This window comes from Neolamprologus multifasciatus, chromosome 7, assembly GCF_963576455.1.
Source record: "Neolamprologus multifasciatus chromosome 7, fNeoMul1.2, whole genome shotgun sequence".
Classification (NCBI taxonomy): domain Eukaryota; kingdom Metazoa; phylum Chordata; class Actinopteri; order Cichliformes; family Cichlidae; genus Neolamprologus; species Neolamprologus multifasciatus.
Window position 1 is genome coordinate 24751810 of NC_140445.1, and position 18070 is coordinate 24769879.

General features: G+C 36.2%; 1 protein-coding gene across 1 annotated transcript; it reads left to right on the forward strand.

Annotated features, from left to right (window-relative positions):
- The first annotated feature begins 614 nt into the window (after nucleotides 1-614).
- Nucleotides 615-16645, forward strand: ggt1b (gamma-glutamyltransferase 1b). Its single transcript, XM_085168297.1, has 13 exons — nucleotides 615-928; nucleotides 1668-1842; nucleotides 2001-2131; nucleotides 2257-2346; nucleotides 2588-2780; nucleotides 2869-3029; nucleotides 3456-3605; nucleotides 13176-13312; nucleotides 13608-13795; nucleotides 13890-14017; nucleotides 14249-14361; nucleotides 14458-14571; nucleotides 15798-16645. The coding sequence occupies exons 2-13, from the start codon at nucleotides 1676-1678 to the stop codon at nucleotides 15942-15944; spliced, it is 1719 nt and encodes a 572-aa protein (XP_085024423.1). The 5' UTR covers nucleotides 615-928; nucleotides 1668-1675; the 3' UTR covers nucleotides 15945-16645.
- The last annotated feature ends 1425 nt before the right edge of the window (nucleotides 16646-18070 follow it).

Below are 18070 nucleotides of genomic sequence, written 5' to 3' on the forward strand. Positions count from 1 at the left end.
ATATGTTCCTGGATTAATTCAAGTTTTGAGGTTCAAATCAGTCAAAAATAAGAATAGAATAGAATAATCCTTTAACTGTCCCACAAGGGGAAATTTGGTTGTAACAGCAGCCAAAAAGACACATATACAAACAAACAGTACAGAGGACACAGAACAGAAACATACACAATTTTTCTTACATAAGAAGGTAATCCATCGTGTCCCTGCTGCTTTCGGCCTGAATGCTTACTTAACTGACCTTCCTCAGTCAGCTTTTCACTCGTTCACATGGTTCTCCTGCAGTTTGTTCACAGAGTTTGTTTCCTCGCCTCATGGCAGATCTTCTCCCTCGCAGCCGAGAAAGCCTTCACTTTTACGATGAGGAGGCACTTTATTTAAAAACCTAAATATTAAAGGTTTTGTGTGAAGTCATAGAAAGAAATAAAACTCAATGACATTCCTGCAGGCACTGCGTTACTTAAGAGCAGGGAAACAGGTCCTGTGTTAACTATAAAACGTTTGGCATTTATTTAAAGTGAACCATCAGCAAACTGAGGCTGCTGCTGGTTAATCTTTTTCACAGATAAAGTATTACCACAGAAAGACACAAAGAGCCTTTCATCTGGTGATTATTTCTTACTCTCAGCTCCAGGGTTGTGCAGTTGTCTGTGGATATTAGAAAGTTGCTTGAATACAGAAAACTAATTATTTGAAAGCAGCTGTCTAAGTTTTTTTTTTTTTCATTTTCTTTACTTTCATCTGCCTGCATCTTTCACCCCAATCAAAAACACAAGTATGTTGTTTTATGGTGGGATGGTTTAAAGTTTAACTACTCTGTGACAATCACACATCGAGACCTTGAGTGAGCCTTTTACTGTTCAACGCCTGCAGACCGTGGCACAGCGTGCAGCCTGCTGCTGAGACCCCGAGAGGAACTGAAGTAAGACAGGTGATTGATTCATATCTGTGAAAGCAAAATGTTTAATTTAAATTGAAGAACGGGGCCGTTTTCAGTTTATTGAAGTTATTTTGTGTGTGAGGTGTGAAAACAGATGACAGCTTTGTATAACTAGTCAGTTTATACTGATGTGCACTAATATTAAATGTGCTGCGCAGCTATTAATTTCCTTTACCGTCACATTCTCTGGTTTTATTCGTGTAGTGAAGCTTTGCAGGCTACAATTTCCAATACGTTTTTTCAGGTAAGTATTACAAATGGATTCTCTTAGCGCTCCTACTGTGGTTATGTTAATATTACACAACGTTGGAAATCTTGTGCCTCAGACTTATCAAATCTACAAATCTTTTGCTCAAACTGGCATTGCTGACCTTGATCAAATGTGAATACATGATGAGCGTAGCTGTATAATGATGACTAAATTTCTAAATTATTTACCCAAGCCACTGGACATGATATATATTTTTAGTTTTCTTTCTGCTGAGTTAATTTCATCTACAACCTCTTTATGTAGCTGGTACAGGTGCGAGCAGTCATGTTTGGTTTCACATTGCACAAAGTATGGCGTTATAATTGCATATTTAAACATGTATTGTATGTCTGTCAGAGGATGTATAATCTCCTCAGTGTTTTACATGTTCCTGCTGCTTTGTTTTAGCTCAACATTGCAACTTTTAAAATACAAGCCAAGTCTTTTGAGGTATTAAAGAAATTATTTGTTGTGTTTGAGGTACAAAAATGAAAAAGAAGACAATAGTTGTGGCACTGACAATACTGCTGCTGGCAGCAGCTGCTACTTTTGTGGGCGTCTACTTTGGTGTGGGGAGAAGGGAGACAAAAAGTGAGAGGGGGTACTCTAAGGCAGCTGTGGCAGCAGACGCTGGACCATGTTCAGAGATCGGCAGGTAAGATCTGTCCACAAGATACTTCTGAAGGCACTGACACAGATTCACCTAAATGCAGATGGTAGTGTTGCATTTATTTCTAAGAGTCTGAGGATCTTAACTGTAAAACTTCCAGCACCTTCCCTTCCCACTTTATCTCCTTTTTTTTCAAACCTCAGGGACATGCTGATGAGAGGGGGCTCTGCAGTAGATGCTGCTATAGCTGCTTTTTTGTGTGTTGGACTGATGAATGCTCATAGTATGGGCATCGGAGGAGGACTTTTCTTCACCATCTATAATGCAAAGACTGGTACACCTTCCATCTGAAATGCATTTTACTTCAAATACTCTGTTCTTACACTTTCCCACTAACACAACAAACCCATAAAGCTTCCACGTCATTCGGCCCCTAAATGCTTTTCTTGACCTGCACAGGGAGAGTTGAGATCATTGATGCCAGGGAGACGGCACCACGCAACGCAACAGAAAACATGTTTGGGAACAGTACAGATCTATCCCAGAAAGGTAATGTTTAACCAGCACTATCTGACATGGCAACAAACTGAGGGAAGCTGATGACTTTGTGATTGTGATGGAGAAAAGGGTGATCAGTGTCAGAGAGTGTAATTTCTTAAAGGTTTGCTTGTGAAATAAATAATTAAACAATCCTTTAGATTAAAAATTATTTAAAAAACCTCTAAAGAACTTCAGAGTACCAAAATAAAATCTTTAAGACTTCCCTGTGCCTGATCCTCATTGTTATTAGGAGGGTTGGCGATTGCTGTGCCAGGGGAGATTCGAGGTTACCAGATGGCACACCAGCGACATGGAAAACTGCCTTGGAAAGACTTGTTTATGCCAAGCATTGAACTTGCAGAGAAAGGATTTCCTTTGGGAAAGGCACTTGCCTCAGCTTTGTCTAGTAAAAAGCAAACCATCATGGAGGACCCAACCTTGTGGTGAGAAGAAGGGAACTATACCTATAAAAACTGTGACATTATTTAGACAGTGACTAAAGCCATTGTAAATCATCTTCTCTTCTTTCAGTCAAGTTTTTTGCGGGGAGAAAAGCGACGTCCTAAAAGAAAATGAAACCATTAAATTTACTAAGCTCGCGGAAACCTATAGGAAAATAGCCGAAGAGGGTCCTGATGCTTTTTACAAGGGAGAATTGGCTCAGAAGCTTGTGGCAGATATCCAGGCAGCAGGTACTATTTTTATTTTACAAAGTATAGTTTTTAAGACTAATAAGCAGACATCTTAATTAAACGGGAAAACAGATGAGTTGGAGTCACATATATAGAAATTCACCAGCACTTAACATCAGGACTGAACTGATTTGAGTCTGGCAGCAAACATTCAGTTCTCTTGTGCTGATAGTCGCAACTATCTTCCCAGTTTTGAGATTTACAGTCAAAGGGTTAGACTTATCAGAACAGCAGTTTCTGCAATTAAGATCATGTTTCTGTACCTAGAAAACCCGATATACAGTGTTTCCATACAAAGTCTTTATATTTAGTCTTTAAATAGCTACATACACCTCTCTGCACATCTAATTTTCAGGATAAAGAGGATTTGTGCAACACAGCAGTTCTGTCCAAGTGTGCGTTCACAGTGTTTGTCAATCTGTTTAGGCGGCATCATCACAATGGAGGATCTGCAGGATTATACGCCTGTCTTGGATGAGAACCCTTTAAGAGTGAACGTGGGGGAGTACACCATGGTTGTTCCCAATGCCCCCGCTAGCGGCCCTGTGCTCTCGCTGATATTAAACATCTTGAATGGTAAGCCTTGATGCTTTGTCCAAAAAAACATCCCGAGTGGGAGAGAATAAGCTTTTATGTGAGCTGCCTTCACACTACCAGTCAGTCTTACAGAAAAGACTCAACAAGCTGATGTACTGTGCACTAAATCTCTTCAGTCTCACTTCAATAAAAAGCACCTTTCACTTATTGCTACCTAAGAGCAGCTGGAATGATGGGATAAAGCACAGATCTACCTTTGGGATGATTTTCAGTGAACTATCATATAGATATGGGATAACTATGCCAAAAATAAATCAGTGCTCCAGGTTGAAAATGCAGGGCCCATTTGGATTAAAATAGCTTTTATTTTATTGAAGTAGTGAAGATAATTGTCTGTTTTACAGATGCTATTTCCATGCTCCACTTTGTGCAGCATGGACTGTTGGCAATGTGATATATAAATAAAGTTGACCTTGACCTTGTTGGTTGGGGAATACTATAATATCTAAAATATTTGCCCGGGAGGACACTGTCTTCCTGCTTCAGTAACTTTTTAGGTCAGAGACAGTCTCTTCTTCTAACGATTAGATCCCAAATCTTCCTTTTAAAGATATTAATCTTTCCTTTCCTTTCCTTTCCTTTCCTCACTATTTCCGCCCTGCCTCCCACACACTCACATTAATCTCACTATTTCATCTCTAATTGGACAGAGTTGAGTGGTGGAGGCTTCACACGCACTCACACACACACACACACACACACACACACACACACACACACACACACACACACACACACACACACACTCGCGTAAGTCCCATTTGGGGTCGCATATCTTAACTCCCACCCTTTGGGGACACCACTTTCTGTATGGTTTAGAAGCAAGCTGGCAACTCAGTTTTACTCCTCTAAGACCACAGAAATAAAAAATCACTTGAGATTTTCATTTTAAGCAACATTTGTTCAGACAGTATTTTTACCTTCCCATTGGGGACTGTGGATTTTTAATGTCCACTTTGGGGTCTTCAGCGATACACAGATAAACAAACTATTTTATGCCACTTTTGGGGACCTTACTTCCATTTGGGGTCTTCAGCAACACACACATACACAAACTATTTTATGCCACTTTTGGGGACCTTACTTCCATTTGGGGTCTTCAGCAACACACACACATACACAAGTTATTTTATGTCAGTTTTGGGGACCATACTTCCCTTTTGGGTCTTCAGCAATACACACATACACAAGTTATTTTATGTCAGTTTTGGGGATATTACTTCCCTTAAAGGAAATTCCTTCAAAGTACAATGTAAGGTTAACTACACAATCTAACAATAATCTAAAAAATAATTAAGGTCTCCATTTATCTTGAAGAAATCAAAACTATGTCCAACTTCTCGGCCACAGAACAATTTAAATTTTTGACTGCATTTATTACTACTGTGTTGTTTTGGGAATTTATATGCACATCATTAATGCAGAGAAACCTGGATAAAAAAAATAATCTGTACTATGTTGTGTTTGTTACCAGAAAATTGTAAGGCAAGAACTTTGCTTCCAAACATAAGTTAAATAGACAAACATTAGACAGTTAACCTAGTTTTTATATTCTATTAAAACTAAAAAAGAAATTTCTAATTTCAACTATGAATTGTTAACACAGATAATTTGTACACAATTACTAAGGGTTCATTTGATTTGCAGAAACTATCCAAACTTTGAAGCAAACCTATCATAAAAGATTTAATTTAATTATTAATAAACACTGCTTTAACCTACATTAGAACCAATCAAATTATCCTTTACCTCAGGGCACCAATAAGTACAGTATTAAAGATCTGTGAGTGATGAGACAAGCTGTACGATTTTAGAATGGATATCTTAATTTTAGTTTTCACTGATGTTACGAGTACATTTAACATGAATAACAAATAGACAAGAGACAATTGAAAACTGCCAAAAAAGGTGACTCTTATGACTTCCGGGGACATTTCTAAAAAAAATGCACTGCGTTAACCTGAATGAAGACAATCAAAAGGATATACATAAATGAAATTGAATTGAATTGATATAGTACCAGAGTACAGTGATCATTAACTGATCGTCATTAACGATCAGTGACCATTAGCGGTTTTCTCACTGATCTCAAGGGTAGATTAATACTAAATACAGAAATATACCTCCAATTAAAAATTGCAAAAACATATCCAACTATAGTCATTAGTATGCCATATGCTTATGACTTTTGGGGACGTTTTTAACACAAATACACTCCGCTTTAACCTAAATGGGGACATTCAATGGGAAACTTTCCTTAGGGAACTGGTAAATACAATTAACTCTGATTATTAAATATTTGCTTATGTTAAAGTATGTGTAATGATTTGGGGGATGGATTTCTTTTTCTTAGTCCTCATTCTGATTGGTATTTGTTTCATATTTACAAATCTTAGACATAATGAAGGATTTTACAACATAACTCTTACTTGAGTGTGGTGATCATTGATAAATTGTTTGTTGACTTTATAGGTAGATTTATACAGAAAAAAGGGACATGATAACATCTTTTAAAAAATCCCAAAGCATATCCAACTATAGTCATTAGAATGCCATATACTTATGACTTTTGGGGACGTTTCTAACACAAATACACTCCGCTTTAACCTAAATGGGGACATTCAATGGGAAACTTTTGTTAGGGAACTGGTAAATACAATGAACTCTGATTATTAAATATTTGCTTATGTTAAAGTATGTGTAATGATTTGGGGGATGGATTGCTTTATCTTAGTCCTCATTCTGATTGGTATTTGTTTCATATTTCCAAATCTTAGACATAGTGAAGGATTTTACAACATAACTCTTACTTGAGTGTGGTGATCACTGATAAATTGTTCTCGAACTTCATGTAGGGAGTTATACCGAAAAAGGGACATGACACTATTTTTAAAAAACAATACAAAAACATATCCAACTATAGTCATAGGTATGCCATATTCTTTTGACTTTTGGGGATGTTTCTAACACAAATACACTCCGCTTTAACCTAAATGGGGACATTCAATGGGAAACTTTTGTTAGGGAACTGGTAAATACAATGAACTCGGATTATTAAACATCTGCATATGTTAAGGTATGTGTAACTACTTTTCGGATGGATTTCTTTATCTTAGTCCTCATTCTGATTGGTATTTGTTCTGTATTTTTAAAACTTAGACATAATGAAGGTTTTTTTTTTAACATAACCCTTGCTTGAGTGTGGGGATCATTGATAAATTGTTTACAGACTTCATGGATAGATTTATACTGAAAAAGGGACATGATACTATTTTTAGAAAAAAAATCCAAAAAATAAAATCCAACTATAGTCATTAGAATGCCATATGCTTATGACTTTTGGGGACGTTTTTAACACAAATACACTCCGCTTTAACCTAAATGGGGACATTCAATGAGAAACTTTCCTTAGGGAACTGGTAAATACAATTAACTCTGATTATTAAATATTTGCTTATGTTAAAGTATGTGTAATGATTTGGGGGATGGATTTCTTTATCTTAGTCCTCATTCTGATTGGTATTTGTTCTGTATTTTTAAATCTTAGACATAATGAAGGGTTTTTTTTTTTTAACATAACCCTTGCTTGAGTGTGGGGATCATTGATAAATTGTTTACAGACTTCACGGATAGACTTATACTGAAAAAGGGACATGAAAATATTTTTAGAAAAAAATCCAAAAACTAAAATCCAACTATAGTCATTAGTATGCCATATGCTTATGACTTTTGGGGACGTTTTTAACACAAATACACTCCGCTTTAACCTAAATGGGGACATTCAATGGAAACTTTCCTTAGGGAACTGGTAAATACAATTAACTCTGATTATTAAATATTTGCTTATGTTAAAGTATGTGTAATGATTTGGGGGATGGATTTCTTTATCTTAGTCCTCATTCTGATTGGTATTTGTTCTGTATTTTTAAATCTTCAACATAATGAAGGGTTTTTTTTAACATAACCCTTGCTTGAGTGTGGGGATCATTGATAAATTGTTTACAGACTTCATGGATAGACTTATACTGAAAAAGGGACATGATACTATTTTTAGAAAAAAAATCCCAAAACATATCCAACTATAGTCATTAGTATGCCATATGCTTATGACTTTTGGGGACGTTTCTAACACAAATACACTCCGCTTTAACCTAAATGGGGAAATTCAATGGGAAACTTTCCTTAGGGAACTGGTAAATACAATGAACTCTGATTATGAAACATATGCATATGTTAAGGTGTAATGATATGGGGGATGGATTTCTTTTTCTTAGTCCTCCTTCTGATTGGTATTTGTTCCATATTTCCAAATCTTAGACATAATGAAGGATTTTACAACAATAACCCTTACTTGAGTGGGGTGATCATTGATAAATTGTTTGTTGACTTTATAGGTAGATTTTATACAGAAAAAAGGGACATGATAACATCTTTTAAAAAATCCCAAAGCATATCCAACTATAGTCATTAGAATGCCATATACTTATGACTTTTGGGGACGTTTCTAACACAAATACACTCCGCTTTAACCTAAATGGGGACATTCAATGGGAAACTTTTGTTATGGAACTGGTAAATACAATGAACTCTGACTATTAAATATTTGCTTATGTTAAAGTATGTGTAATGATTTGGGGGAAGGATTGCTTTATCTTAGTCCTCATTCTGATTGGTATTTGTTTCATATTTCCAAATCTTAGACATAATGAAGGATTTTACAACATAAGTCTTACTTGAGTGTGGTGATCACTGATAAATTGTTCTCGAACTTCATGTAGGGAGTTATACTGAAAAAGGGACATGACACTATTTTTAAAAAAACAATACAAAAACATATCCAACTATAGTCATAGGTATGCCATACTCTTTTGACTTTTGGGGATGTTTCTAACACAAATACACTCCGCTTTAACCTAAATGGGGACATTCGATGGGAAACTTTTGTTAGGGAACTGGTAAATACAATGAACTCGGATTATTAAATATTTGCTTATGTTAAAGTATGTGTAATGATTTGGGGGATGGATTTCTTTATCTTAGTCCTCATTCTGATTGGTATTTGTTCTGTATTTTTAAAACTTAGACATAATGAAGGGTTTTTTTTTTTTAACATAACCCTTGCTTGAGTGTGGGGATCATTGATAAATTGTTTACAGACTTCATGGATAGATTTATACTGAAAAAGGGACATGATACTATTTTTAGAAAAAAAATCCCAAAACATATCCAACTATAGTCATTAGTATGCCATATGCTTATGACTTTTGGGGACGTTTCTAACACAAATACACTCCGCTTTAACCTAAATGGGGACATTCAATGGGAAACTTTCGTTAGGAAACTGGTAAATACAACGAACTCTGATTATGGAACATATGCATATGTTAAGGTGTAATGATTTGGGGGATGGATTTCTTTTTCTTAGTCCTCCTTCTGATTGGTATTTGTTCCATATTTCCAAATCTTAGACATAATGAAGGATTTTACAACAATAACCCTTACTTGAGTGGGGTGATCATTGATAAATTGTTTGTTGACTTTATAGGTAGATTTATACAGAAAAAAGGGACATGATAACATCTTTTAAAAAATCCCAAAGCATATCCAACTATAGTCATTAGTATGGCACATACTTATCACTTTTGGGGACGTTTCTAACACAAATACACTCCGCTTTAACCTAAATGGGGACATTCAATGGGAAACTTTCGTTAGGGAACTGGTTAATACAATGAACTCGGATTATTAAACATCTGCATATATTAAGGTATGTGTAACGACTTTTCAGATGGATTTCTTTATCTTAGTCCTCATTCTGATTGGTATTTGTTCTGTATTTTTAAATCTTAGACATAATGAAGGGGTTTTTTTTTAACATAACCCTTGCTTGAGTGTGGGGATCATTGATAAATTGTTTACAGACTTCATGGATAGATTTATACTGAAAAAGGGACATGATACTATTTTTAGAAAGAAAATCCAAAAAATAAAATCCAACTATAGTCATTAGTATGCCATATGCTTATGACTTTTGGGGATGTTTCTAACACAAATACACTCCGCTTTAACCTAAATGGGGACATTCAATGGGAAACTTTTGTTAGGGAACTGGTAAATACAATGAACTCTGATTATTAAATATTTGCATTTGTTAAAGTATGTGTAATGATTTGGGGGATGGATTTCTTTTTCTTAGTCCTCATTCTGATTGGTATTTGTTCTGTATTTTTAAATCTTAGACATAATGAAGGGTCGTTTTTTTTTTAACATAACTCTTACTTGAGTGTGGTGATCACTGATAAATTGTTCTCAAACTTCATGTAGGGAGTTATACTGAAAAAGGGACATGACACTATTTTTAATAAACAATACAAAAACATATCCAACTATAGTCATAGGTATGCCATATTCTTTTGACTTTTGGGGATGTTTCTAACACAAATACACTCCGCTTTAACCTAAATGGGGACATTCAATGGGAAACTTTTGTTAGGGAACTGGTAAATACAATGAACTCGGATTATTAAACATCTGCATATGTTAAGGTATGTGTAACTACTTTTCGGATGGATTTCTTTATCTTAGTCCTCATTCTGATTGGTATTTGTTCTGTATTTTTAAAACTTAGACATAATGAAGGTTTTTTTTTTTAACATAACCCTTGCTTGAGTGTGGGGATCATTGATAAATTGTTTACAGACTTCATGGATAGATTTATACTGAAAAAGGGACATGATACTATTTTTAGAAAAAAAATCCCAAAAATAAAATCCAACTATAGTCATTAGTATGCGATATGCTTATGACTTTTGGGGACGTTTCTAACACAAATACACTCCGCTTTAACCTAAATGGTAACATTCAATGGGAAACTTTCCTTAGGGAAATGGTAAATACAATGAACTCTGATTATTAAACATATGCATATGTTGAGGTATGTGTAATGATTTGGGGGATGGATTGCTTTATCTTAGTCCTCATTCTGATTGGTATTTGTTCTGTATTTTCAAATCTTAGACATAATGAAAGATTTTACAACATAACTCTTACTTGAGTGTGGGAATCATTGATAAATTGTTCTCCGACTTCATGGGTAGGTTTATACAGAAAATAGGGACATGATACCATTTAAAAAAAAAAATACAAAACCATATCCAACTATAGTCACTAGTATGCCATATTCTTATGACTTTTGGAGACTTTTCTAACACAAATACACTCCGCTTTAATCTAAATGGGGACATTCAAAATCCTGCAGCTTATATATGTTTCTTTGTTTCAGAATAATAAATAAATAAATTAAACAAATAACATAATATTCCTCTTTATGAAGTTCATTTTTTCCCCCCCGTTTCATTAGCCTCTCTTAATTAACAAGATAGTCCTCATTGTTAGCTTGCACATGAAAAACTTCAGGATTCTAATAAACATCCTTTTTTATTTTAGAATCATAAAAGCATAAAAATATGAAATCCCCTAAAATATTGAAAGTTTGGTTCATTCAAACATGCCTTGATTTTTAATCCAAGACATTTCTGAATGTGTGACTTATACGTGGTTAGCTTTTTCGGGCTAATTAGCTCAAGTCTTTTTTTTCCAAATTATCAAGGGCACATCTAGCAAACCAGTATTAGCATTTATTACTAAATAACTTTCTTACATTCAAACAGAAAATGCTGAAACTTTTCAGCAGAAACCTTAAGATATAGGTATAAGAAACTAAAAAAGTTTTAATCACTTTTCATATCTTTAAAGCTGCTCTACATGCTGCTGCTTGCACACACCTCCATGGCTGCGATCAAGGCCTATGGTGACATAGAGGTCTTACCTCACCTCCCCTACCTTTAGGCTGTCCCTGCTGTGTCCCTCTTCACTCTCACACACACGATCTCCAGACCTGCATTCATCTCTTTCCTCTGATCCCCCCCACCCGACAGACATACAAAACTCTAAACATCACCCTTAGACTGACTGCCCCACCCCCACTTGCACACAAACTCTTTCCCAAAAGCACTCTGATTGTATGACACTAGTGTTTATTGTATTATGTTGTACATAGGACTTTTGTTTTGTTTTTATCTTTAAGTTGTTCACTGTACACTGTAGACTGTGGGAGCATTACAATTTAAAATTCCTGTGTATCATCTGTACATATGGGTTTTCACAATAAAGCTGACTTTGAATTTGACTTGAGTCAAACTCTGCACATATCTCTAAGGCCCAGTCAACCATGCTACAGAAGCTAATCTTTCCCGCTTGTATCGAGGAAATTATTTTTTTTCTGTCATGATCCATATTCAGTGACCATAGTCTTACACAGTTTTTGATCAGCTCTTAAAGAGACTTTGGTGAGAATTAAGTTTTATGCCATATGCTTGTGACTTATGCTTTTTAGGCAGTATTTTACATACTGCCTAAAAGGTATTAACATTGAAATTTAAATTTAGCTCAGCTGTTTCACCAAATTTTGGATCCCTGCACCATTCAACAGAAATTCAAGAAACATCTTAAATATGTTGCAATACAAGTATCAAGAATTTAGAGTAATTTATGTCAAGCTGCAGTTCAGAAAACAAATATGAACCTAAAGTGCTCCATTATTTCATGCATCTGCTTCACATCATGCCAAATAATTCTTTAAAAAATATTAAAACTATTTATATCATAATTACGTGAAATATGACTCTTTTGTATTTTCTAGTGTCTTCTTTACCCTTTGAAAATATAATCTACTTTCTAACAAATAGTCTACTGATTTCTATTATTTAGTCAAGAGAACAAATGTTTGTTTATATAAAACCATTCATACAAAATAATGTTGAATAAGATTTTCAACAAAGATCAGTATTTTAAAAGAAATCTTACACTATAATAATATAAGGGTTAGGGAGAGGTAATACACACACAAAAAAATCCAAGAAATGTCACTTTTGGGGACAGTGGAAATCTTTGCAATTTCACACACTTCCACTAGGGGGCAACATAGAGTTATACACAGATTGCGAAAAATTTTGGGGGCAATGTCATACACATACACAAAAAATCTAAAAAATGTCATTTTTGGGGACAGGTGAGATTTTTGGATTAAAATATGTTTTAGAGCATGCTGAACGTTGTTAGAGGTAAATCTAATTGGGGACGGTGGTTTTGGTCCCCAAAGGGAGAGGTGTCCCCAATTGACTGGTGTGTGAGCTGATAGAAGTCCCCAATTTTGACACAAGCAAACTCACACACACACACACACACACACACACACACACACACACACACACACACACATTTCACTGTCCAAAAACTTCCATCCGGCTGATTTACCGTGACTCCTGCCGCTGTCAGCTGAAACCCATCAGACCCAGACTCTGGCTCTCTCAGCCATCTCCCTGTTTCCTCATGTGGCTGTCAGCTCTGGTCTGATCGCAGCTCCCTTTTAGACTAAATGAAAAGCACAGGAACAGCCTGCATTTTGTGTCTCATTTCCTACCTGAACAACCATTTGTGGGTAAGGCTGTGCTTTAAAAGAAATGGTACTTATTGTTGTATTTCCTGCAGGCTACAACTTCACCTCAGATAGCATGGCAAGCACTGAGAAAAAGATCCTAACCTACCACCGCATGGTGGAGGCCTATCGTTTCGCTTACGCAAAGAGAACCATGCTCGGAGATCGGAACTTTCTCAACATCACAGATGTAAGGTTATAGATTATACAATTAGTATCTCTGCTAAAAACAAATCTAAATATTAAAGGAGTTTTTGACATCACTTCTATAATGAAACAAAGCAAACAAATTTAAAAAACAATTGAAATTAATCCAAATTTGATGTTAGTCCTCCATGAGCTAGTCATTGTTCGACACTGTTTGAAAAGAGAAAAACAAAATTACCCTGCATATTCTGATTAGGCTAGAATTTTTAAAACCCGAGGACAGAAGGAAACCTTTTTAGGTTTTGCATGTGTATAATTATAATATTTCTCCCCCAAAGCTCATCCAGAATATGACTTCACAATTGTATGCCGATGCCCTCCGTCAAAAGATCACCGATGAAACCACACATCACATGAACTACTACGAGCCAGAGTTTTATCTGCCTGAAAACTACGGGACCTCGCACCTCTCGGTAGTAGCTGAAGATGGAAGCGCTGTGGCTGCCACCAGCACTATCAACACATAGTACGACTTCCTAACTGACACTTCATGGAGTTAATCACTCATGTGTGTACAACTTATGTGATTTCTTACTGGTTATTGAGTTTGTCTTTTGCAGTTTGGGCTCCAAAGTTATGTCAGCATCAACAGGGATCATTCTCAACAATGAGATGGACGACTTCAGCTCGCCTGATATCACAAACAGCTACGGTGTGCCTCCTTCACCAAACAACTTCATCAGGCCAGGTAAGGTTATGGCCACCACGCTCGTACAGACTGAGAACACACATAAGAGGGCCTCAAAACCAGCGACTCTGCAAGACAGATGAGCTTTTTAATGACAGAGTGATTAAAAGTCATGCAGATGTCAGCCTGGTTATTGACGGTTACTGAATAATATCTTGTGTGCATGCACATGAATCTGCTCTGACTCAGACATTCAGAAAGTAATTATTATCAACATATCATTTTAAAAAGGGAAACGGCCAATGTCTTCAATGTGTCCAACAATCCTTTTTGACAAAAGCAACAAAGTGAAGATGGTGGTCGGAGGTTCAGGAGGAACAAAAATCACCACCTCTGTTGCTCAGGTCAAATGCGTACCGATACCTACGTAAAACACTAATTTCTACTCGTTAAATGTAACTAATTAATAACTTGGTTTCTCTTTAATACTTATTATCTAGGTGATTCTAAACACCCTGTTCTTCAACTATGATCTGAAAGAAGCTGTGTTAGATCCAAGGGTCCACAACCAGCTGAGTCCTAACATCACTGTAGCGGAGCCTGGCTTTGACAAAGTGAGTGTCACAAGCAGTAAACAACAACTGGGCGGTGGTGTGGTGTGCAGGGAAACTATGTTTTATTCACAACCCTAAGAAACACTGTATAAACCAAAGTCATGACTAGAACTGGGAACATTGTTTCATCTTTAGCTTCATGGGAAAAAACAGCGTAACAGTAAAGGAGGAAATGGTTGTACTAGGGTTATGCTAATGGTCTAATTTGTGACATTTCACCTCTGTTAACAAATTAAAACTTGTCAGGACCAAACTCAATGTAGGATACAAGACACCAGACCAGGACTCTCTGGGTGTTCATAACATGTGTGTTAATACACGGTGAGAAGTTTCGAGGCTAGGCTGGAGCAGAATGGAACAATTATAAAAGGCTGGAACAAAGCTGATATTTACTGAGTTTATAATCTGGGGATGTGGTGGAGCTGAAAACTGGACTGCAAGTAGAAACAATTACAGATGATTTCATGATTCTAGAGCCATACTTCTGTAATCAGATTACACAGAGAGGAGAAGAAGGGAGAGAGGAAGATATAACTGAAAACAAGGACAGTTTTAGGTGATATATTTGTACATCACAAATACAATGCTTGACAAATTTATTTTTTCTGGTGTAAATTTAATACCACAGCTACTCTGAATTAGCAGTATTGGTAGGTACAAAATTAATCTGTTTCTGTAACAGTTAATCCACCAATCATAACAATATTTTAATGCAAAAATATAAGGATTGCTGTTCTGAATTTTCTAATTTAGTTCGACTAAAAAGCAAAAAAAAAAAAAAGTAGCACACTTTTTTTTTTTATTGGCACCAGTTTACAATTATGAATTTCCTTACCTGAAAAGAAAAAAAATGTTTCAGTAATTGAGTTTTATGCTTCCACCCCCTTTAAATTCTGCATCTGTTTTTTTCTAACAGCAGACACTGACTTCCTGGTCCAAAGATCATTCATGTTTTATATTCTTATTCTTACATAGTTAACTTGGTTGCACCATTACATGTGGGGTGATTGCTGACCAGCACTCCAGTTCTCTTATTAAAAGTGCTCTTTACAAGTACTGTGTAATGCAAAAAGTATTAAAATAATCCTCTCTACTCTCGTGCAAAAACAGCAGTGTTAATGGACAAACAATGAACAGACAACCCCTCCCCACATGTTTACATGGCACGCCTAGTCAGTCACGTTTTTGTGCTTAGAGTCTGTCTTCACTCATGCTTTGGTTTCCAGGATGTCCTGGATGGTTTGGCAAGGAAGAACCATGAGACAGAACTCCTCACATCGATGGGAGCCGTGGTGCAGGCAGTACTGTGTCACGATGACAAGGTGTATGCTCAATCTGATCCTCGCAAGGGGGGGTATGCAGCAGGATACTGAAGTTATAAACACACCTATGATTATGGAGAGATACTGTGGTTTTGTGAACCTTGACACAAGTGGGACAACCTCAAAGATTAGAAAGTTGATAAAGATTTGTCTTGGCACCAGTTGTTTTGTACTGATTGTACAAAACAGCTAGTACCAGCTGTACAAGCCTTTAACCAGTACAAGCTATACTTTAACACTGAGTGCCTTGGCTGAGTCTTCTTAACTTCACATCATTCTAATGATCACATCCATCTAGTGAATAAAATCTTTTTAAAAAGATATCTTTTGTTATGTACTTTTAAATTAAAGAAATTTAAACAGTAAAAACAAACAAAACTGTTCAGACACCGAGCGCCTATGATTTAATTTATTTATGAAGCACAGATTAGTAGATGTGTAAAGCAGTTTCCTGCTATTGTTTTGACACATGGCATCCACAAAACTGAGATCTGCTACTGTAATAAGAAACTGCAACACCTCGGGATCAAACATTTTCAAACACTGCACATAACACGTACCAACATCCAGGAATCCCAAGTTAATGACCTCATAAAAACATTACAGCTGTTGCCGTCCATCTTCACCTTTCATTCAGCTAGAGATACATAATAAGTTAAATACATAACAGTGTTAGATTAGATATATAGAAATAAATAGATTTGCTATGAGTGACTGGATCATGTGTAATAGAACCAATGTTTCAAAACAAAGCTGGGCCTTGTTCTCTGCACCTACCATATATTTATTGAAAAATAAATAAATTGCAACTTTTGAATCCCAGAGCTGTGTAGTTTGGCTATTTCCATCTTGTTCTCTCTTTTAATTTTTTTTGTATCACTACTTGGATCATTAACTATGTTTACAACATTAAACCATGACTCCATCTTGGTGTTTTGACACCAGATCTAATAAGTGAAGTATGGAACTGACAAAGACTGTGCACTCTTATCACTCAACAACGCGTTGCACAACATTCAGCCCAGTAGCTTACCCTGTTATATAGTTTATTAGACTAGAGCTGGGACCATAATTTACCAAATGAACATAATCCTGTATTGAATTTAAGTTGTGAATCTAGCGACTGACACCACCAAGTGTTTTCTGAGGTCATAAATCAAGTGCAGGGCCAGGTCAAGGTGTTATGGGGCTAAACACATCACAAGCTAAACACATCACCTACCCCCCACATGGCACCATTAATTATTAACCATTCTCCTCATTTAATTGTTAATTGTGCATCTAAGACAAACATTACCATGGTGTACTACCGTGCAGGAAAGCAGTAAAATAAACCAGCAGACAAAAGTTACACAAATAAAGTTAAATTTTTTTTATTGACTTTGTACAAAAGGGCAGTTTAACATAAGCCTAAATATTTTTTATTACATAGAAAACAAGGGCAAAAAAACAACCAAGCTTAATACAAACGTATGTAGGAAAACTTAATGTGATGAGTTCAAAATGAGGCAATGCAAGCCACAAACAAAATGAGACAACCTGTCAATACAGGATAGCCCATTAATATGTGACTAGCACTTCCTTAGTTCAGACAGCCATGGCAACGTTTCATTGCTAGCCTAATCAGTAACAAGTCATATTTACAGTTTAACTTGTGTAGCAAGAGTCTAACTCTGACCATCTCAGACTAATTCTAAAATATAATTCATTAGTCAAATCAATGAGATTAACGGGAAACATTCCCAGCAGCTACAATATTTATCATATTAAAGTTGAATCTCCCACTTTCAAAAGGGATAAACAATACAGTCCAAGGCCAGGGATAGCTATGCCACAAATCAGCTACACCCCACAGGCTGATAACCTCAACAGGGATCAGCTGTTGTCCTCCCATCCTGTACATAGTCCAGCAACCACTCCAGCCTCAGCAAGACAATTTTTTGCATGTGAGTGCAATCAAATACACCTGTCATCAATGAACCCAACCCAATTACAGCCATTGTGAAACACAAAACCACTCCCAAATTAGTGCCCATTTCCTTGCATCAAATATTGAGGTGCCTCGATGGTGCGAGTACCAGTCATATAACGATCAGTGTTGGGAAGGTTACTTTTAAAATGTATTCCATTACAGAATACAGAATACATGCCCCAAAATGTATTCTGTAACGTATTCC